Below are 24,035 nucleotides of genomic sequence, written 5' to 3' on the forward strand. Positions count from 1 at the left end.
ATTTAGTAAGAAAATAAATATACAAACAAAAAAGAGCTAAAAACCCTGATACACTGTTGTGATAGGATTAGGGGTAATGGATTTAAACTAAAAGAGGATAATTCAGACTATAAGGAAGAATTTTTTTTTACAGTGCTGTTAATGAAACACTGAACAAATCATCAAAGGAGATGGTAGATGCCCCATCCCTGGACATATTTAAGGTCAGGTTGGACAGGGCTTTGAGCAACCTAATCTAGGTGAAAATTTCCATGCTCATTTCAGGGGGGCTTGACTAGATGACCTTGAATGGTTCTTCCTAACCCAAATTATTCTATGATTCTGTGATCCTACTCAGTGAACTAAAACCTCTCTGCTACCAGGTCCCATATAGTCTAGCAATCATGAGTTTACATTCAACAACCGTTCTGGTTTCCCAAAGTAAAGCCTGAAGAGAAACAGTATTTTAGAAATCTCAGAAACTGTGCTATCTAGATCTATATGAACCACAGGACCATGACTGTGGTTTGAACTGATCTGAATAATTTAAATTGCTCTCCCTCCTGTTTTCAACAAATTCCATCATCTTCTTGCTTCTGAGGATTCATATATCTGACTCTTTCCCGCACAATTTTCTCCTGTCAAATTGCCTCTTCCTTATTCTACTAATAATATATTTATGCTTTTTTTCATTTTTTCATAAGATTTTCTAATCTCTTTAGCATGCTGGTTCCAATATAAAAAGTGTTCTCCTTAATTTCAACTATCAGGGGTCAGCCAGAACCCTTACATTTATTATTCTATCACAGAAGTTAAGATGATCTCTGTCTATCATCGGTTTTCACCTATACCTACAATAAACCCAAAGTCTTGCTCACTTCAGAAGCACTGCCTAATCATTTTATCATATAGGTACCATAGGCAGTGAGTCACTGAAGAAATGGAAAGGGTTTCTAAATAAGATATGATAAAGTAGTGGAATATAGGAAGAAATTCTTTACAAAGAGGGCATTGGAATGGGCTGCCCAGGGAGGTGGTGGATTCTCCATCCCTGGAGCTTTTTAAGAAGAGACTGAATGTGGCACTCAGTGCCATGATCTGGTAACCACGGCGGTAGTGGCTCAAGGGTTGGACTTGATGATCTCAGAGGTCCTTTTCAACCTGGCTGATTCAATGATTCTATGATTCCATGACACTGTCACAGAGAGGTGAGGGTATATTAAATATCTCTAAGGGTTCTGAGGTACAAATGGATCAGCTAATTGAAAGCTGCTTTTCCCCCATTGCCCATCCAGTGGCCTCTTCAGAAGTTCTGCTCCTGTATCACGAGCTGCAAAACCAGGTGTGTGTGCAGGATGAATTTAGTGCTGTTCAAAATGCAGCATCAGTATCTTTCTGAAGCTTTCAGTAACTGGTATGGGAGATTATGAAGTGTGGTGCCTGAAACCCCAACACAAGGTTACTTTTGTTGTTTAATTCTGGAGGATCTGAAGATACAGGTCAGAACAGCAATTTGTCATAAGATGTTTAAAGTTCTTAGAACTTTAAACAATGTCAACAGGCTATAAGGAATGGGCTAGGTAGAGTCTGCACAGGAAAAGAAGACAGGCAGCGTGTCTTCTTGGACTGTCTTTCAAATTATGTTTTTATAGTTCTATGAATAATTTCTTTGACTTAAATTAAGAAACACTGCACTAAATGGGGATTGCAAGATCTGACTCTTCTCGCTCTATGGAGATTTTGCTTGCCACAATGTAAGAATTACAAAGGGAATGGCAGAAATAGTTGTTATCACATTTACCAACAGCCTTCTGTGTAATCATTTTGTGTAGATAAGCTGCCTATGGATGTTCTAAAGCAAATTAATCACTTAGATACTTCCATGCTATTGAAAGTTTTACATGTGGTGCAACCTTGATTTTCCTGTTTCAGTTGCCATTTATCATAATACATTTATTGCCTCAGTAATCCACCCTCTCATCTCAGCTTTATTCTCCACAGTCCTCATCTGGGATAGATAGATTTTATTCTGCATTCCCAGAAACCCTTTTGGAGCTGTCTCATTTTGAAAGAGAAACAAGTATAGTTTTATCATACATGTGTTCAGCATTATTCTTTTTAATCATAGATTCTTTAGGGCAATAAAAAGTAGTAAAGAGAATACAAAGAGCCCAGAGAACAAACAGAACCATTCTGAAATCACCAATTGGGAGTTATCCAGACTGAATCAAACTTTACATAATGTTGGGGATGGATTTTGAAAAACAGCATGAAAATTATTTTCCATATTTTCTCACACACATTTGATCACCTCATGTAGATTTGTTTTGTTTTGGCTTGGTTTTAATTTATTGTAATCAAATATGAGACCTGGAACAATAAGTTGTCTTTTTGTGTGTCTTCCAGGTAGCACCATAGCAAAAATGAAAGATGTTCTATCTCTTCAGCTTTTCCTTTCGTTTCAGTGCCCTCTCACTATTTCATATCTCCATGATGGACTGCCCAGACCAGCATGGAAACTTGCCTCTTTACTGGCTATTATTTTGTTGTGAACTTGTATTATTTGAAACTAATGTACAATACAGACATCCTGCAATGAATTTTTTTACAATTATTTTTGCAAATAGTGTTGAAGAAACAGCATTTAATGTAGGTTAGCAAATAAATCTAACAGCTTCCAAAGTAATTACCCTAGTTTGTTCAGCAAACTTATTTCTAATGAACAGCAACTAGTTTTGAACAGTTATCCTGTCCTGTGTTTGAGGTATTGAAAGCAAACAGCAAATGTCTGACAACTGTGAAGGAAAGGCACAGTGAACAGAAGGCAGGGAATTGTGGTTTTCAGATCCAGAGGAATCATTTATATGCCTAATGGCAGCTCCGCAGATAAAGAGAAAACAGCCTCCTCTGAAGGGTGGCCAGCTGCTTAGGACTCAATAATCAGGCTTTTATTTGGCCTGCCTTCTGGAATTGCTTCTATTACAGATAGTGAAGCTGGCAAACAAAAAAAAAAAAAAAGAGTTTTCATGCACAGGGTGCATTCTTGTAATAATTTCTAAAGGGAATCCAACATAATTTTGGTTTACAAAATGTCTGTTGGACAAACATTTGTTGGACACAAGCGTTGGTATGTTTGTCAAAAATGAAAGACAGTTCAGGTTTGCACATGGCTAATACTCATTATTTCCAGGACTCTTAGTGTGTTATTCAGATTTTTTCTTCAAGTATTCATATATTTTTTCAGTGAAAATAACCAAGGAATTAATTTGAAACCTAAAGGGCCAACAGAGATTGACAGAGCCTTTTTACCTCTTCAGGTTATGCTCTTTGTTTATTCCTGGATAAAATGAGTGGGTTTGATTCCCCTTTCCCCAGACAGGAATTTCAGTAAGGAGGCCACAAAACCAGCATGAATAGAGTTCATTCTGGGCTTTCATTGGATTGTAGAGTAGGACAGGAACCAAAACTGCAGTCATTAGTCTCAAGTCAAATTCCTTCTGACTTTGTGGAAAAGTGACTTCAACATGGATAACAGAATACGTCCCTGTTACACAAAATAATACCTTTTGAGTCCTGTACAACCTTTATGACATAGTTTCTACATTTCTGAGGTACAACTCTTTTGGGTTCTTTTGTTCAGCAAGAATTTTCATGGATCAGTTTTCACAAAACTGTTTCCATGTTCGGAAAACATGGTTTATATATCCAAAAGATCTCCTTTTTTTCTTATGAAAGTGCATTTACTTTAAATTCCTAAATATTTCCCTGTTCTTACAGAGAACCTGGAGACCTTTACTGATCCAGGATGACTTTCCAGGGCTATTGAGCTGTTTATCAAAATATGAAATCTAATCTATTTAAGAAATCTCCAAGCGACTGAGTTATCAGCCAAGGGAGAAGCAAATCCTATGCCCAAGTCCTTCAAAGGCTTTGAAGCAAAGTTTATTATAGATGGCAAAGAACATATAAGAATTTGAATAGAGTTTAAATCCTGAGCTAGGCTCTCTCTTTGGTCCTCAGGTTTAACAACACACCACTATTCATGTCTGTATGGCTAGACTTTCTTCCTCAACAAACTAACAGAGACTTGCTCACAGTGTGTATTGGAAAAAGTCCCTGCTGCATGGGATCGTGCAGATGTGTTCATAAATTGCCTGGGAAAGTGCTGCTTGGATCAGGCTAAAAGTGTGCCAGGAAAAAGGCAATCAAATATATGTATACATAGGCAACTGTACATAATTTCTTAAGTAATTAAGAATTTATGATCCTGATCAGTTGCAAGCACCTGAGGTAGTCTCAGGCTACAGCCCCCAGCAGAGCTTTTTGACTGTTGGAGAGACAACAGTCAAAGCCTTCCCCAGAACTCATTGCCTCTTCTTCTACTCTGGGCACATTACATGGACTTAGAACAGGCAGAAATCCTTTAAGCATTTCTAAGTTGCTTTACTATCTTACTATGAATACAATCCAACATTTTGAAAAAAAAAAAAAAAGAAAAAAAAAAAGAAATTCTCTCATTATTTTGCCATGAATGAACCCAGAGGAGTGCTGAAAATAAATCCTCCCTTAACATAGGCTTTAACATAAGTTAAATTTTCCATATCCTTCTGATTCAACAAAATGTGTTGTCTCTATTCAGAATAAATGTGAGCTAAAAAGACAGTTCTTGTTAGCAAATTCAGACATCTTAAGTCATGCTCTGAGTAAAACTGCCATTTTCTCTGATTGTCATCATAATTTTAAGAACTATGTGTAACTCTGTCCTTTAAATTTTTTTCTCACAAGTATTACTCCCATTTTTTCCTGACATTTTTTAACATCTTCCTGTGCTAATATTTAGGCCACCACGTTTCTATTATTACACTGCTAGATTTATGTTTTGTATCAATAGTTCTAATTTCTGTTTTTTAGAAACTCCCTTTACTTATATTCACTCTTTGCCTAAAAGTGCCTCAAATGGGTGCTTTGCTTTCTTGAATCCAGGGAAATGTCATGCCATGGGCAGTGCCAGGCATGGCATTGCTGGAGTCAATGGAGGACAGAGCTGTCCTTTGTCTTCCGTGGGATAAGCCTTGATTTACACAGGAGCTAAACTCAGATTGCTTCTAAATGTAGCTTTTGTGTTTTTACACTCTGTGTTAGTGCACTTTGCCAATCCCCAGGACTGAATGGAGCACTATTTTTAGTCCCATAAGGGCAGAGTCCTGCCAGCAGAAAGAGCCAGTTGCTCTCACTTCCATTTCTTTGTAGGCCTAAGGGAGAGAAAGGAAACCAACCTTTCTGAGAATCAAGTGACTTGAATTTAAAAATCTGGCTACCAACTTAATCTCACATGTTATGTCTTGAATGTTTGGGTTTACAATATATTTGTTTCTCTACTAATTTTTATGCTAATTAGATGTGCTGTAATAAAAAAATTAAGATATTTTTCTGGGTTTAATTTTCTTTGTCCAGCAGTATAAAAAAATTATTATTAAAAAAATAAAATTAAACCACTTAAGTCATCCATAATACTGGTGTCTCCAAGGTATTTTCCTTTTTTTTAATAAGCAGGTTTAAATTCGCTAATTTTTAACCTTTCAAATGATGATGAATCAAGGCTATCCAGTACCTGACATTGATTTTTGTTTTATTTCCTCATGAATTTTTAGTTTGAAATTATCAGATGTTTTAAAAGCATTTTCAGCCTCTTCTTCCCATGTTCATCCCTCCAGTTTTATCTTCTGAGGTAGAAATCCTTCCAGTTGTAATGAAGAATCCATAGCCCTTTTCTATTCAGTCAGTTCTGTGTTTTGACTGGCTCAGATATGCTGAAATTTATACAATTTTTTTAACAGTTCTACAAGCCAGCATGATTCAGAGATCAACCCTTGTTCTCAGGTATTGTTTTTGCTCTAACCTGCCATCACTGAGAAATCAGATTTCAATGTTATTTTTACCCTCTTTACTAATTTTTTATGAAAATCAGTATCATCTTATTGTGCTTTCTCATATTTGACATGTGGAAAATAAACAATATTTATCACCCAACAGAGTCAAAAGAATTTCAATAGATTCTTACCTGTAATTCTGTTTTTCATTTCCTATGTGAAATCTGTCATACTGTGAATATGCCCGGTTTCCTTCCCAGTCCATTAATTCAATTCTTAGAGAATATTGCCTCTGACTTGTTATTGCAAAGATAAATTCATTTCCCAGCCAATGTTCACCTGATGGGCTACCAAAACCCTAGAAAAAAAGTTGGCAAAATAACTAGATGTAATTATTGCAAGTGATAGAATCTTTATACAGTAATAAAATAGTCACTACATTTTACCTATGAATTCTAATTGCTGCTCATAACTTTCTATGTTTCAGTTTGATAATACATAGCAGCATGATGCTGTACTTATACATCCTCCAATGGGAATTCTGGACAGAGTCATATTCTAGAACACATTTTCTATAGTGTTAACCCTGGTTATCATTAAGATAAGTTAGAGCAGAATACAGCTATACACTAGAAAAGGTTAAAAAAACAGTTAAATTAGCCTAGATTACACAGTGAATTCAATTTAGCCGTGGATGATAGCTTGTGTTTTAATCTTTAAAGAAGAATGGACCATTCCTATCTTGTCAAGTGTCTGCCACAACTGAAGAAGGGAGGATTTTAGTTTAAAATCCTCTTTTGTACATAAAACCTCCTGGGTGGGTCAGTGTCTGTGGGTGATCATCAGTTGTAACGTTTATTTACTTCATTCTTGGTCCTCTAAATCTCATATTGGCTCAGATTTTGACTACTAGAAAGTTGTTTTTTTTCTCATTCTGCAGAGTTGAAATATAATATCCATCTATACATGTTTTCATGCTTTAAAATCTTGAACCTAAAGATGCAGACATATTCCTACAAACTATCCAAAGCACAGGAGAGGGTACTGTAACTTTATTTTCTAAGAATGAAAAATAAACAGCAGTATAAAATCTTAAGTATCTAACCTCCCATTTCATATATTAAAATGATCTTATATCCAGTTATACAAACTACAACATTTCAAATGTGGAAAAATAATATTAAAAACATAGCCAGTTTTCAAAATTTATTCCTAGATCTCTTTTTTTTAAGTGCGCATCTTCCAAGTTTTAAGGTTGTTTAAAATTTTTTAAAGATTTTAATGCATTACATTTAAATTTTTATTTAATGTCATTAATTTACTATACTTTAGAATTTTTTTTCATAAAATATTCACACCTGAGAACTTTTAGCTCCATTTTTTGTCTCTTTAAACAATAAAAATTTTTAAAAATCATAATCTTTACTTATGAAGAAGATCAATTTCAACCTGACTACAGTTATTCATGTTTCTCAAGCTGGAAACTGGAAACTGGAAAGTGGAAAACCTCTGATTTGTTTATAGTGATGGGCTGGGAGTGTTTCAGAAGACCCTTGTGGAAAGCTACTGATCAAATTAAAATGAAAGAATGGAAGATTTGCTCACCTGTGATAATAATTCACCCTGTGTTCTAAGCTAAGACTCTTAGTCTAAGGAAAGAAACAAAGAATAGAAAAAGCCTGGTTTTGGAATAGACTGTGACCAATCACAACTATTTTCCTTTCTCATTCATTATAGGGAGTTACATTTCCTCCCCACTCCCCTTCATGGTATGCCATAGGCAACATTTCCTTTCAGTTTCAGATCATGAATTCAACAATGTGCTCTGCAACTGACTGAGTCAGTGTAATTTTCAAGAATAAGAGTGAGCATTTACAGAAAGCACATTTTTTTTATTAAAGGTGGTAAGGTTAAGAGACTTCCATAGGACTGGAAAGTAGGCAATGGGAAATGTGAGACGCGTAGGTGAGAAATTGCTTTTCTCTGTATGACGTTTCAGTCACTCATAGTGTGAGATATAAGCACTGAAAGGACATCCCACTCTCTCTTCTGTTTTTATTACATTGCCCTGGCTCCTACCCATGAGGAGTTGGGTCTATTTGAGGGTGAAATCCTACCTCACCAGAGGCCACGCATCTGTGAGAGAAGCTGCAGCTCAGCTGATACTTCACTCAGGAAATGTACCAGCTGCAAACTTCTGAAGTAACTGAGTTTAAAATAAGTAGTTTAAAAGTTTATGATTGGATCAAAAGAATATAATACAGAGGGATTTTTAAATAGTTCCTACAGGAAGTTATACTAGAAAGCACACTACTGAAGGGTCGGTTTTTTTTGCTAGCTCACCTGAGCTCATTGATAGGAGGCTGGGAAGAAGACATGACACATTTGCCTACCCTGAGCTAAGTACCCTGAGCTTACAATTTCAATAAGCATATCTGCCTTTTGGCATGGAGACCACCAAATGATTCCCACAGACAGTGTTTACTCTGCAAGAACTGAAATTCAGTAGTCCATGGTGAGTCTCCGAGAAAACCCAAACTGAAATATGGGAGGATACTGCTAGTTGGGTTTTCCTTTCCTGCACATTATTTCATTATATCCTCTTTCTCAAATAAATGATTTTCTACATAAGTTCCTGTAAATACTGACTGTAGCTGGTACTGGTAATATCTTGCTTTGACCAATCAGTTTTCCAGTGCTCTGATCACATTCACATGAATATTTGATATCATACAAAATGTTTGTTCCTTACCTACATAAGCCCTGTCTTCAGCTGACATACCCTTCTGCAGTTTTCTCATCTTTCTCTCTGTTCCTTTGACCCTTTCCATCTCCTTGACTTGTCTCTCTGCCCCATGACTATCACACCTCATCTCTCCTATTCTATCAGCTTTGGCAGTGCCATACCAGAGGAGTCAGTGCTTTGTCCCTGACATCCTGTTTCACCAGTGGTCATTGCCACTTGTCTCAGAGAGAGGGAAAATACGCTGTGCAGGGACTACCTAAGAGTTTGTCTTCCTAAAATCCAGCAAGCAGAAGTTGGAGCATAGGTGTTTATATACTAGCAAAACTGTGCCTCTTTGCATTCTAGTTTCTTGTTCACCAAAGATATATTATTATCAGCTGTCTCCCTTTAAAAGAAGATTTTCAGGAAATCCTTTCTCCCTTTTCCCCATTGCTGGCAAGCTGAGGGGACTCCCCTTTGAACTGTGGCTCTGTTGAATTAGATTTGTCTTATCTTATTTAGATTACAGCCTATTCAGAATGTAATACATGTGGCTTTTTTAACATTATGTGTTCCCTTATGTGTTCTATATAAACTCCAGACACCATATATAATTATTATGAAATAATAATTCTTCTTCTTCACATTTACACTTCCTTCTCCCTTTTCACATGTGTTATTACAATAAGATGAAAATCTATCACTAAGTGGTTTGCTCTCCTGACCAGAGGAAATGAAGTTGTAGCAAAGGGGAACAGAAGGAATATAAAAAGAAATATAAAAAATTATGAGGAAAGCCACCACATTAGTTAGGAAAAACTGAATCCTATTATAAGGAGACCATGAAAAGAAAACCATGGAATTAAGTGGAGTATAAAACATATCTTTGCAGCAAGGAATGTTCCCAGGGAGAAGTAGTGTATTTTATTAAACACCTAATATGGCTGGAAAAAGAAATAAACAAACAAACAATCAGGCATTTAAAGCTTTCATAGATCTAAACCAGAGAGGAGCAATACATTTCTGTTAAGCACAGAGTTGGGAGCAATTTCTTCAAGCATAATTTTATTATGCCAAACTCAACTGTTTCCAACCTGTATTTCAACAGCAGTTTACTGCCTCTATTTCAGACCTGAAGCGACTTGCATGCTTGCTGTTTTTTCCAGATACTTTGGCTGACTTAATAACCACACAGCTTTTCTTGTTTATATATTACTTAGGCTGCCACTGCTACAAGAACACTACAATTTTGACAAGATATGTAAGCTTTTGGATGCAGGAGGGAATGGTGTATTATTAGCCAAAAAATTACTGAAAAGCAAGATTTAACTTTTCATTCCCATTCGCAATGCTGAGGCTGCAAAAAATATTAATATTGTACCAGGTTCTGTGGATTTGCCTTCAAGATCTTTAGCCTTCAAATACATCTCAGTGTTTTATCTTCAAACACAACATCTTTTCTTTGTTTGTTTTCCTTCAGCCAGAAAACTGAAGGAAACAAGCTTGTGCAATTGGTATGCCCATCTGTCCTTTATTTTTGCAGACTTCTGAGGATGGGATAGAAATCACGCAAACTTGAAGCTCAGCAAAGTTTCAGGGGAATTGGTGCCTGGGATGAGTTGCTGCAGAGAGAAATTCTGAAGCAGAAGCTCATCAGTTGCTCATGCTAATTGCCTATTGGCAGGAGAAGACCATCCAGCCAAGCACATATTTTGCCTAAGTGGACCCTTAGACATCTGGGAAAGATATAAGGAACATAAAAGTGGAACTCAAGTTATTGCCACAGAGAATCTTAGAAAATAATAGGGATTCATGAGAGTGTTACTAACAAGGATGGAACTTATATGTGGGACACAGGAAAAATATCCATAGAAAAGCAAACCTCATTAATTTTGCTGTGCATGAGACAATTTGGTAGCTGTTCAGTAACGAAAATTCAAGCATTCAGTAATGAAATTCAGACATTTAAGGTAACAGAACATTTATGTTTATACTCCTTATGTTTATACAACTGTTGAAATTTTAGGGTCCCAAGGGATAAGATGCCTTTACCTTGTCTTAGACCATACTTGTCATCTTCTATGGACTGGGAGTTTGGTTTTGAGAATGTCTTAGGACATAGAGGTAGATCTTAGAAGTTAACATTAGGATTGACATATTCCATGTCCATACTTGTAATTAGAAGTGTTTCCCGGTATAGATATACTCTGTCAACATAGTCATCAACATAGTCATTGCTTTGCATTCATGTTGCTATAGCAAATACTTCCAGAATTATTTGTGTTAAAGTTTTGTGCTAAAGAAAGTACAAGAGATGATCCAAGTCATCCCCAACTATCAATCTACTAAGAAAAGCAACATCTGTATTTCATGAATATGTCTGTAGTCAAATGCATTCCAAATCACTCTGAAACCCAGTGGGTAGTAAGCACTGTTCCAAAATTGTATTTTAAATTACTAAGATAAGCTATTTTGCCATTAGTTTTCTATATTTATTCAGTATATTTCCAAATAGAGGGATTAATTCATTAAACTCTACATTTTATATAAAAAGTGGTCATTTTACTTTTCCCTTGAAATTTGCATAAAGCTATGGGATGACCGACAAATTATGATCTTTAGGTACCCAAAAGAGTGTTTAGGCTAATAGGGAAAGGTAAGGAATTTCTAAAAGTTTTCAGAGTCCTCCTACATTTTCCTCATCTGCACTCTCTGGAACTGGAAATATCCTTACATTATAGTAATATGCTTTCTTAACTATTTCTATATATTTTTATATATATATTAATATATATACATTTAACTATAGTAATATGTTTTCTTAACCAAGCCACAGACAGGATACCCAAATATGCCTAGCACAGACTACTTTAATTTTTCATTTTATTGTTCACAAATGTAGAAACATGTTTTTTGCTCCTGAAATTTGTATTAAGATCATATTTTGGCAAAATTTGATCTTAAATAAGTAATCTAAAGCACTATAAATCACAGCCAATTAGTAAAATAGGTTTTTTATCAATAAATAACCCCATTTATGTACTAGGATGAAGCAAAGGAGTTTTCTCGTTCTTTATGCCCTATAACTGTATAATAAAATTTCAAATTCTGAAATAGTGCCCAACTGCTACATAAAAAAAAAAAAATAGTAATTTGTTATTCTTTTGTATGCATTTAAGTACTTAGAACCAGGAATCACAGACAAATGTGCATGATTTTATAATATTTACTCTAGATGACATCCAGGTTCTGCATCACCTCATTTCCAATTGCATGGTGATTAACAGAGTCAAAACTACTAAAGCAGTCATGAGTACAAAGAAACAGAATCTAATACTGATCTTAAAAATGACCTTAGGAATTTACAAAGTTGATACTTATTCAAAAATAATAAGTAGGGTGCAAAAGAGTTTTATTAGCTTTGGCAAAATCTGTGAGGGTATTCTGCTTTGAATAATGTTACTCCAAGTTCATTAAACAATTATCTCTCTTACTTTATTTATTTTGCCTGATAATGCTCATAGGAAGCTTTGACTTTTTATAGACAAAACAAAATTGAAACCAGACACAGTCAATATATCCTATGGGTTCAACTCATGTCAGACAATTCACTGAATAAAGCAGATAATAATTCAGTGTTTTACAGCAGCAGTGTCTTCCCAGAAGCCATAAAGACTATATAGCTCCTTTTGCCTTAGCTGAGAATGTGGAATGGATTTTGTTTCAGAAGGTGATTTCTAAAAACATCAGTATACTCCCTCATTTCCATTGTTTTGAATTACTGATTGTATTATTTAAAATAAAGGTGTGGTCTATAGAAATTACTTTGATTTCCTTAGAGAAAATAGTTTCAAATATTGCTAGTTTAAGGAAATATAATACTAAATATTAAAAAATATTTCTCTGAAATACTAACACGCATTTGGTGGTAAATTTAAAAAATATGTTTAGATTGAGGCCAGAGGTACCTTCTCAAAATGATAAAACAAAAATTGAGTTATTGTCAATTTAAATAAAAAACTAAATATCTGTATAATCATTCCAAGTTTGAAAAGCATGTCTCAAAATCTTTTTGATAGCCAGCAGTAATTCAGGCAGTTGCACTTAATTTTAAACATAATATATTAGTAGACATATAGAGATAAGGTTCACTATTCTAATTTTTTTTTTTCTCAAACACACACAGGATCAATAGTAGTAGGCTTCCTGATGAGAAAGGATCACAGTAAGAAAATAAAGGCAAAACTTACAGAAATGTTACCTCTGGCTAGGCAATGGGCCTCAAACAGCTCTGCTTCCTACAGTGGCCCACACACAACAGACAGTGAATTTTCCTCAATCTAATTCCTTACTGTTTAGGTAAAACCAGGAGAGTATTTCCTACTGAGACAAATAATGTTGAGAGGTTCTGTCCCAGACACTGTCTTCACTCTACAACAAGTGAATCCAAGGAACATGCAGACCTTTTTGGTGGAACCTAGTGAGTGTACCCCAGGGAGATAGGTATGTTTTAAAGAAAACTCATATTTTGTATCCACAGAAAGACACAATCATTTTGGTTGGAAAAGACCTTCAAGGTTACAGATTTCAACTATTAACCTAGCACTGCCAAGTCCACCACTAAGCCATGTCCTGAAGCATCACATCTACACAGCTTTTAAATACCTTCAGGGATGGAGACTCAGCCACTTCCCAGGGCAGCCCATTCCAAACTGTTGAGATACATTCATACTGTTGAGATGCACACTGTAGAGTAAACCTTGGTCAGGACCAGAAAAGTTTCATGAACATGTTTTCATAAAACTTAGTATGTTCTCTCACCACTTTGATATCATATCTATCTCCACTGAACACACTGGATTTAGACCTCAGGAGAAGAAGAGAACATGACATCTCTTTTTATAACACTGACAAATAGGACAATTATTTGACAAACCACTGAAATCAGAAGTGACTTTTTTTTAAAAATAGTGTGACATGTCATTCTTTATCACAGAAGGGTGGGTCTCCATGAAAGGCATTACTCAGACAATATCTTAAGGCACATTCCAGTCACCAAAAATCATTTCCTTAAATCCAAATTATTTGGTAAACATTTGAAAGAGGCAAATTATTTCCATATCATCTATCCCAGTCCCTTTAAGTAAATGATTTTTTTTTAGATGTAAGCAACTTCTGACTTTGAAGTATACTACTATCTATCATTAAAAAAGTATTTGTGACTATATGTTACAAAAGTATCCATGTCTCGTGTGCCTCTTTTATCCCCTTGCACTTATAACCCACCCCCATAATCTTACTCATGCAATATAATAATTCAACAAGAACACCACTCCGAACCCATCACATTTATTGACTGCATAGAAGCAACACGCCTTTTGTCTTTTCTGAGGACATTCATTCCCTACTTCCTGCCTTTCTCACAGGCCCTCAATGTCTTCGTTTTTGAAGGACCATGCTGATTTTGCAAGGCACTTTATGCCACTGACAGGGAATGAACATAAAGCTGTTTCTGTAGAATTATGAAAAACACCTCCAGCTAGCTAGCTCCAGTGCTATGAAGGCTCTCCTCCTTCCACAAAACTTTCTGAATTCCTTTTTTATTTTCAGGTCAACTTCAAAATGCCTCCCCATGTTCTTTGAACCAGCAATTCCTTTCCTCACAACTGTTTCACTGAGCCACAGGGGGAAGGAGAAGCTGTGAAGAGTGCTTTAAACTGCCCCTACTGCTCTGTTAAGTAGAAGAGAGCAAACAAGTATAACCCCATAGGACTGATAAACCTTCTCAGCTCTGAAAGCAAGGTAACCCTTTGCAAACTGCCATTTTGCTCAGGCATTATTTGTGGAATGCTATTTGAATTAGACCAAAAGACTACTAAAATTCAATGAGTAGGGTCTTGTGTTACAAGACTGCGTTCACACCCAGGCCATGGCCCTGTTCAGTGTGGGAGTACAGGGATGGCCTGGGAGCTGAGACTTACGTTTGAAGGGGTGAGCAGTTGTAAGCAGCACAACTCTTTTATGTAAGCAGAAGACATGGATCGCCAGACTTGTCAAACTAGTTACAATTTACAGAGTCAGATTATTCCAGATGACTTAATGTAAATGCCCACTAGAACTGCATCCAAAAATACTTCCCTAGAAAGCTCTGGTAACCATCTCTACGGTTCAGCTCTCAGTGTGCTGCAGACTTTAAGCCACAGAAGAGCATATGTTATCCTGCTCTGGCACCATACTACATTGGCACCATGGAGCTATCAATCAATTTGACTCAAAAGCTTTAAGGAGAAAAGAAAATGAAGAAAAAGAAATGGAAGTTGTTTTTCAGATGTGCTTTTCAGGCACACAAAAAATGCTAAAAAATGCTAGTGATAAAATCTGAGATAAGTTGGCAGCAGACTTGTTTTAATCACTGAACTAGTGTGAAACTCTTAGATGTTAATCAGGAACGTGAAATTAAGGGGATGTAGAGTTCACCATTGAACTTCATTCTTTCAGCAAAGACGAAAAAAGAAAAACCCTCTGCTGGTCAGGAAGATAAAAGGTCATTGCCATAAGGCTTAGAAATCCATCTGTGAGTCTAAAAAGTACAAGTGATCCTAATCTAGCTCAGAATTATGAATGATTAAAAAATTGATAGCCTGCTTTCATCAGAGTAAAGTCAATAGAAATACTGTAGCAATAAGGGCATGAAGTACAATAAAATACTGATATGCAGGGGAAAAAACTGGCTAGGAAAAGGATTGTCATAGGCTGGCTGAGGCACAGAATTTCAAATACCTATTGAGAGTTTTTTTCCAGTGATAGAAAATAAGAAAATAATGTTAAAGGCCAGAGGAAGCCCCCAAAAGACTTCGATACCCAATAAGTGCCTCTTAGGAAACTGATAGTTAACATTGGGCTACTGATTGTGGAACAAATTCTGTGAATTTGATGGGAAATACTTAACTAGGTATGCTAAAAGGCTAGAGAACAGGGATTCCGTCACTCCATCACCTAATCTGGTAAAAATGGAGACAGTGACAGGGAAAGGTGCATTTCTCCAAGAACAGAGATGATATTTGAGCAAGAAGTCCTGATAGTCAACTTAACACATGACCTTATCATTTTCTTGGATTTATTCCTAATGACTAATAAATGCCAGAAACTGTATCTTAGAGTTGAAAACCCCATTCTAAAAGCGACTCAGGTTTGCAGGTGGTAAGCAATGCCTTTTAAATTAAAGTCTCCTTCTACAGGACAAAACTCTAATAGTATTTTACATTTCCTCTTCAGTCCAGGATATACGAAAAATGGTTGAAACCTTCTTTAGGGTGATCTTAGCAACTGTTTATAAAAAAATTATCTGTTTCTCGATTTCAGATTTTTGTGATAATAAAGAAATAGTATAATGGAAGATCCATTGAAAGATGTGAAAAAAACCCAAACGTAATAGGTATTGATAAAAAAAGGAGAGGAGCATGAACTCAGAGTGTTTCCTCTGAATTTCTTCCAATTAATATTAAATGTACAAAACTGAAATGGCCCAAGAAATTATGTAGTCAGAAATGACCTATACAAACAAAGGCACAAATTACACTGCACACCATAAGAAGAATCAAAAACCTGAACGATACCGGTAAGCACATTTGGCACTAAGGAAAAAGATGGCATAATCAATCTTGCATAGCAATAAATATGCATAAAGGTTTTGCATTCATCAGCTGTTGTTTAGATAGGAGGGAGAGGGGAAATGATCCAATAAACACTGCACACCCTCTCTGAACAATGAGTGAAGTTGGTGGTGTCCTTGCCTTGAAGCTCAGAAACTGTCATGGATTCCAGTAATGCACAGAACATTCCCCAGTCCCTCTCATCCAGTGTTTGCTGATACAAATAAATCACAGAAGGAGTTTTAAGCTATTACTGTGATGAAATGTTGCACAGAAGCAGAGACAAGACTAAACTCTATCTTCTCTCCTGACTTACAAGATAGCTATCAGCAAAAGCCCAGATCCTTTTTATTTGGTAGAAATAAATAATGTCTTGGAAGACTGTGACATTCCTAAGGAGAAGTGTAACTAATTCAGACAAACTGAACTAAACAAAGCCAACATAATCATCCTCACACCACTGTAAAGGAAAATTTGAGTCAAATGTTTGACTAAGTGAAGGGATATATATGAAAAACGTGACATAGGAAAACTTTTTAAAAGATGGTGTTCTTTTTTTTTCTATTTTATTAAATACTATAAGAAAAAGCACAGAAGAGTAAAACTGACTAAATCTCAGTAATTTATATTTTACGCATAAATTAAAATAGCCTATATGTTGACAATGAGTTAAATTGCATATAAAAATTGTAAGTTCTACTCATGAGTAGAAATGGTAGCATCTTCAGCTTTTAATTCTGCCCAGATAAATTAATATTTTATATTTTGTTTGAGTGTAAGGTTAAATAGAGCAAAATATTTTTCAAGTTTCTATTAAATTAAAACTTTAAGTATTCTATATTATTTTCAATTTTGTAAATCCATTCAAAAGTATCTGTTGTTATTTTAATATTCTTTTCACTTCACATACATTATGAAAAATACTATATCCTGTGGTTATCCATCGTAACAGAGGTCTGATCCAAGTGGTTATTTTTCACCTGTAAAATTTATATTTTCAAACAATATAGAATATTGAAAAAAAGGCATTCATAAAATCCAAAAGGACATTTTGGTCATCAACCTGCTACTACATTTGTTTCTGAAATTCTAAGTTCTGTAACAGAACTTTTCCCTTATAAACTTTCTGAACTGAACTTGCTTTTATTTTTAAACATTTTAAATGCTTTCTTCATTTAGTCCTTCTTGAAAACTGTTAGAACAAAAATTTTCCTCTTTCAAGCTGATGACATGGTTCTGAAAACTTCACTGGAAATGTCATTGAAATCGAAGCCAGTCCTCAGGGACCCAGAGAAAGGAGCTCCATCAAAAAGTTTGATCAGGCAGCAAATGAGAAAACACAGAAGTTATTTAGATTGGAGTAAAAATTTTTTGAGCTGGCAAAGGGAAAATAGCCTGCTGAAGTCATGTCACATGTAATTTGGTAAGCTATTTATTTTCTTTTAATCCTATTTGAAGTATCAACATTTCCAGTACACTGGCTTGATTGGCAGAGGTGTTGTATGACTTGGGAGATACCCCAGTAAAACTTTTAATTCCTGTCTGAGATGGTCCAAGTTCTGAAGGAGTTTCCCTGAGCTGAAAACACCCATGCATTAGGAACATCATCACATGTCTGTTATCCCTTAAAATCACAGTAAGTCAAAATTTCAGAGGGTCAGACTGCAATATTCTTTAGTGCATATGCCTTGGCCTGACCACATTTTAATCTCAGTAACTGATCTGAAAGAAAACCTAAATAATATTCAACTGAGTAAGAAGATTATTACAATTTTCAAAAGTAATAGGTATGAAAAAAGGTACCTCAGAAAAGACTACAGGAACACATCATATCACTATAAACAGAAATATCTTCTCAAGATAATTTGAATTACTATTTGAAGTCTAATGCTTCTATGAATTGTACAGCCATTCCACATTTTTGACCTTACCATTTTGTATTCTTTCCAGCTTTTTTGAAAATCAAGACTCCCATCTTCTCGATGTTGTATAACTGTCCAGCCTCCTCCAGCAATTTCCATATTGCAAAAAACCTATGCAGTAATAATAAAAAAAACACATAACACACACATACAAAGGCAGTTAAAATAAACTTGCATTGGAATCCTGTCATGTCATCTAAGAGGGAAAAAATATTTATGAATAATTGATCTAAGTCAGCCTGTTTTCTGATGGATTCGTGCCCTGTGCCCTCAATGGTCTCCTCAATTACTTGCTTACAACCAGAGCTCTCCTTATGTTCTGTGTCATTCTCTCTGTGGAATCTTCTGTGCTTTCCGCATAATATCCCAGGGCATCTGATCATCACCCCCTTCCACACCCTCAGATCTCCTTTTCACATTCTCTGCATGCTTGCCTGTTATTTTCTCTGCAGCAAATTCACTTTTCTTAGTATGTTTAAAGCGAAAGCATTAACTTTTTTTCCTATTTTTGTATCAGGCTTGATTTTAAGATCCAGCAAAGTTTCTCAGTGCTACTCAGTCAAGGAAATTGTCCTGATTTTCATTCCTGTGTACTATCTATGCCATATTGACTCTGGAACTATCCTAAAGTCCATTTGTCTGTCCTCCTGGATAATTATATCCATCTTTTGAAGTAAGATGTCAATATGTAAGAGGGCTGAAGAGGTGTCAACCATCAGCTTAGCTTTCAGCATTTACATTGAGAAAAGCCAGCCCATTCTGAACTGGCTGGTCAGTAATTTAGAGCTTTAAGTTACTTTGCAAGGTTGAAGGTTACTATCCAGTTCAGTTAAACAAAAATTTGTCCCTCAGTTAACTTAAGAGCCACATTCCACCCTCAGGCAAACCAATTCCAAATCTTTCTTGCTCATAAGCATTGTCATAGCAATCCTGTCTAAGTGCTTTTGGTTTAGCTTGCTGCAGGCAATGCCAAGTCCCTGTGTACGTACAGGAAGGAAGCAAAATATTGAACAATTCAAACGTGAACTTGATTTAGGGTAACCACAAGAAAACCCACAATTTGCTAGGCAAACATTTTGGCCCTGTTCCTCCTTCAGGGAAGACTGTGAGTCAAAACATTTTTGTACAGGATTTAATTTCTTTAGTCTGATTTATAGTGTGAATTTCAAAATCATGGGTTTACTTTCCTTGTAAGTCATTTCAAGCTCCCATGAATCCACTGCCAATTTTTCAAACATTAAATGCTCATCTCTATGAGGACTACTCATTTTTAAAGATGAGCACCAAAAAATGATGGGGTTTTACTGAAATATAATAAAACACCTGTAAAAAAACTTAGATGCTTTCTATATAACGTAAAAAAATTAAAAGAGAAAATTACACAGTGAAAAAAAGATTTTCAGCAGCACATAATTCACTACCCATCACTGTGTGGTCTGGCACTTTCCACAGTAGTAGACGCAAACACCTGCTACATGAACAGGAGTGCCAAGCTGATTATAGATGTTCATTGTGCATAGCTCCAGCCAACAAATGTCCTGAACTGGATTCTATCCCAGATGAGGTCAAGCTGTTCAGCCATTCAACACCTTTTAAAATGTTTTGATATTTAACCCTTAACAAAAGAGAAAAGCATGAAGAAAAGTCACTTTCCATTGTATGCATCTTTAGATTCTTAGTTTACTGTCAATAAAATAACCTGATTTTGATTAAAAGAACATCCAAAGCACTGCACTATCACTCTTCCTAAAATTCATGGGTAAGAATACTCAGGCTACTTAAAGGTGTATATATGAGATTATTTGTATGTATTTTAGCTTAGCCAACTAACAAGGTTAATACTTTAAGCCAAACTTTTTCTCTCCCCTTCTCCAAAATTTGGAATGTTATAGGATCCTTTTAAAGAGAAATGAATCACTGCAACTAATGAACTGTTGAAGACAGGAACACGATGGAAAGATATAAAAATGAGGTCTATAAACTGTAAACAAATCTTCGACCATATGAGGGTAAAACCTACAAAACACTAGAACTGAAATTTGTATATATGACAAAGGATTACTTTCTACCAGATACCAGTATTCTAATTAGTGACTCTTGGGAAATATAACATTGAAAGAAGGTATAGTTTTGTGACCTGAAGTATAAAATTACTGTGAATGAGACAGTTGCCAGTGGCTGCGAATATCTATTACAGAAATGTAACAAGACATTAGGCCTCTTAAGACATGTCAGAGTTGTGTGTTGCACTGCAGTAATCCAGATAACTAATCTGGCTTTAAAGGAGGTGTATGTGTCCACAGAGCACCAACCAGGATATTACCTTGGTTGCCAGAGCACTCTAACTATGTCAGCATGGTGCTACCTCTGGGCTAATTAGACCTTGTGGAGTGCTACATTGATGTGATTTTGAAGCTATCTCAGCTGGAGCTAGTTCAGCTACCTCTGCACAGCACTACCTTGCAGACTGTTAATATGACCTTAATGTCTGAAAAAACATCTGTTAAGGCAATCACACTTCTCACGTGCCTGGATGAGCTCTTGCTGTGTTATCGCTAGAGCAAGACAGAAACAAGTGGTAGCAGAAATGCCCTCAACACACTCTCTCTCACCCTCCTCCCCCCACTCCTCCTTCAGGTTTTCTTGATAAAACAGGAAGAGTCCAGGAAAAATAACTCAATTATGTCAGCTGGGTTGTTCTTCCTCTATTGACTGATCAAACTGTCTGCACACAGAGGTAAAGTGGAAACATGGGGTGACTTCTAGCTTCACTGTCCTTGTACTACCAGTGAAGTGGGTTTAAGGTAAATATACCAGAAGCATCAGTACCATAGTGCTTTCAGGTAACCATGGTTTTTAATTGATACCCTATTTCTGGGGTTGGTTTATGAACTTTAATAAGGCTAAGTAAAAACAATTTCTACATGCAATTTGGACTTTGATGTTACATCTCTCTTTTGAGTTGAAGAGCTTCTACAGAACTTCTTTTATCGTTCTAGTGCTGTTCAGTAATGCATAAAGGGCTCTACGTATTTTACATCATGTCAATTTTTTTTCCATTCACATTTACCATATCTTTGCCCAGAGCACTCTCCCACTCCAAATCTACTCAGGGTTTAACAAACTAATTCCTTAGGCAACTCTCGCATCTTAACATCTACAGGCTTCAAAAGGCTTCTGATAAGACCAAATTTAGAAGGTAGAAAGGTTAGAAATAAGTTTTACATACCTTAATATAATCATTACATGACTATGGTCAATAACATCACCGATATTTGTAATTGGCTTTTTCTATTTGCAGTGAGAATTTTACTGCAGAATAAGTTTTCCAGACATACATTGTTCCCTCTGACCTATTTGGCCCAGTTTCTGTACACAATTCGATTTTCCTCTTCTGGATAATCAGCTTTTAGCCTTGTTGGAGGCTGCTCCCATTAGTTCCCAGCCAGAGGGATGGACAACTTTTCTCCATGACTAAGTGAGGCTTAGGTTGTTGTGTCATGCTCCTAGCTTCATCTGACTCAGGTTCCTTAGCACCACAAGCCTTCCAAACAATCAGACTTCTTTACAGAGTAATGTTTTGTTTTCATCAAAAAGACCTCCAAAAGATCTTTTTTTTTTAAGAACTGGATTATAAACGCTTCATTGTTTCAAAAGGTGCTAATATTGTGTTGTGTTCTTTACAGCAAAAAAATACTCATCCCTGCTCCCTAAAAGAGATGCAGGATTTTTGTAAACCTTTATTTTCAACTACTCATTATACTATTTCTTTCCCTATTTTACCAGATAATCCCTCATCGGCTTCCTCTTTATAGCACTTTTCTAAACATTTTCTCAGATTTATTTGCAGCCTGTCTCATTCAACTGAGCTTGCCAAGTATTGAATGTATGTTGGAACTTAGGAAAGGATTCTCTGTCAGTGAGAAAGAACAATGTTTGGAATAATACAGTTTATAATTTCCTTCACTCTATTGTATTTCTTTCAAGGTTGAATATATCCCAAGTTATTTATTCCACTACAACACTTTGCAGAATGAGAACTTCAATAAAGGCTCCAAATGCTCCTTTAAGGCCAGAGCAACATCATATTAATAAATAAGAAAATATACCAAATATTTACTTTACCTTTTTAGGATCCGACACATTGTTAATATAAATAGTGTAGACCCCACTTTTGTTAAAACCAGATTGGTATACATCTGCACAGTCTCTGAAAGGCTTTTCTTCCTCCTGTTTTGCATTCTTTAGTAAAACTGCAAAACAAAAACCCATAATAAGTTACAATGGCAATCAAGCATTTGTGTACCAAGGAAGTTCCCTTCTGCACATTGTCTTGCTTTTAAACATACACAGTACCCACTGTACTACGGTACTTATGCAGTTAGTGCATTTGATAAGTTCTATTAAAGAATTAGTATGAAAATTTTAGACAGAATAGGCACCAGAAGAAGCAAGTCATGATGCAAATAGCTAAATAAAGCATCCGGGTTACAGAGAGGTGAACAGAGTACATTTCTTCTGAGTGCAAAGGTCTGTGCAGCTGCTGGTGTAGCCCTTGACTCAAGCTGTGTCTCAGAGATTGACAAAGAATGCCACAGAGATGGCACATGGAGGTGGATAAGCTTGTTCAGTGTTGTGATCTGAGACAGACCCTTACCTAAGACAGCAACACAGAACCTCAGAAGAAACTCATGCTCTCTCTCCATGGGGTACTACCATGACCAGTATAGGATTGAGGCAAAGGAACTACTGACTTAAGTTTACTTTTTTGGCAGAGAATTAATTTGTGATTTTTCATCTCTATTCACATGAAAGTTGAAAGTACAATTATCATGGAAAAAAAGAGAAAATCAGTGCTACTGAAGTCAGTTGTTCAGAGTCAGGATATATTGAATTATTTTTGGCTCAGAAAAGAAAGCTAATTAATGTTAGAAAATCAGTGAAGATCTTGATCTGCAGGCAGACCACATATATGAGTTTGGTCTGAGAAATCAGGAGGACAAGACATTTGAGGATCCCAGTCTTGACCAACCAATTCTCCCGAGCAGGAGTAACATCTGAGAGTGTTCGTTCACTTCACAAACAAAAGTAATGTGACCCCACATGACAGACAAGGATATGACTTCATTCCAACAACACGTACTTTAAGCACATCAGTATTCCCAAGAAAATCTATCAGTCTACTCAGATTCTTCTAGTTAAACATGTCCTTAAGAGCTGTTGCAGGGCCTGAGCCAGCACTTCATTAACCCCTACAATAAGGAAACAATACTTTAGACCTCCAGACACACTCATCGTCTGGTGACAGGCAAATCTTTTTCATTTTTGGCTTGAAAATGTATTATAGGTACAAAAGGGACTACGCCTTATTCACTCTCAATGAAATGGCCTGTGCTGTAAAGCTGGAGCTTAGCGTCAATGATGTGTAAGTAAACAATGGCCTTGCACAGCATGTGGGACTATCCAGGATATAAAACACTCTGCAATATTGCCAAGACTTTGCAGCTTGACCCATTATCTCCCCTTGAACACTTGGAAGCAGTGCTATAGGATGGCAAATTCCTGCCAGATAAATTTGCGTTAATACCATTTCACAGATGGGGAAATTGAGGAAACAAAAGGCTAAATATTATACCTCAGTGATTTTGAGAAAAGGTGAAAACAGAAAAATAGTCAGAAATCTAATCCTAAAATGTAAGATTCTCCTGCTCTTTATGCGGGCGTTACACATGCATCATATTCTTTTCCCCCTTTTTTGTGTTTCATTTTTACATTTGATTTTAACAAACAAAACCACCTTACTTCTCCCTTTCTATGTATTTGCTACATATTTATTATTTTTATCTGAAATCATCAATAAAAATAAAACCTGGTTCATATGCATGCC

General features: G+C 36.0%; 1 protein-coding gene across 2 annotated transcripts in view; it reads right to left on the bottom strand.

Annotated features, from left to right (window-relative positions):
• ANGPT1 (angiopoietin 1) overlaps positions 1-24,035 on the bottom strand; it is a 156,945-nt gene that overhangs the window by 29,938 nt on the left and 102,972 nt on the right. For both annotated transcript variants that reach the window (XM_071738202.1, XM_071738203.1), the window contains 3 exons: positions 22,274-22,401; positions 18,158-18,259; positions 6,041-6,207 (listed from right to left, as the gene is read on the bottom strand). In XM_071738202.1, the coding sequence (XP_071594303.1) occupies positions 6,041-6,207; positions 18,158-18,259; positions 22,274-22,401 (397 nt within the window). The remainder of the gene's footprint in view (positions 1-6,040; positions 6,208-18,157; positions 18,260-22,273; positions 22,402-24,035) is intronic.

Source organism: Heliangelus exortis, chromosome 2, assembly GCF_036169615.1.
Source record: "Heliangelus exortis chromosome 2, bHelExo1.hap1, whole genome shotgun sequence".
Classification (NCBI taxonomy): Eukaryota; Metazoa; Chordata; class Aves; order Apodiformes; family Trochilidae; genus Heliangelus; species Heliangelus exortis.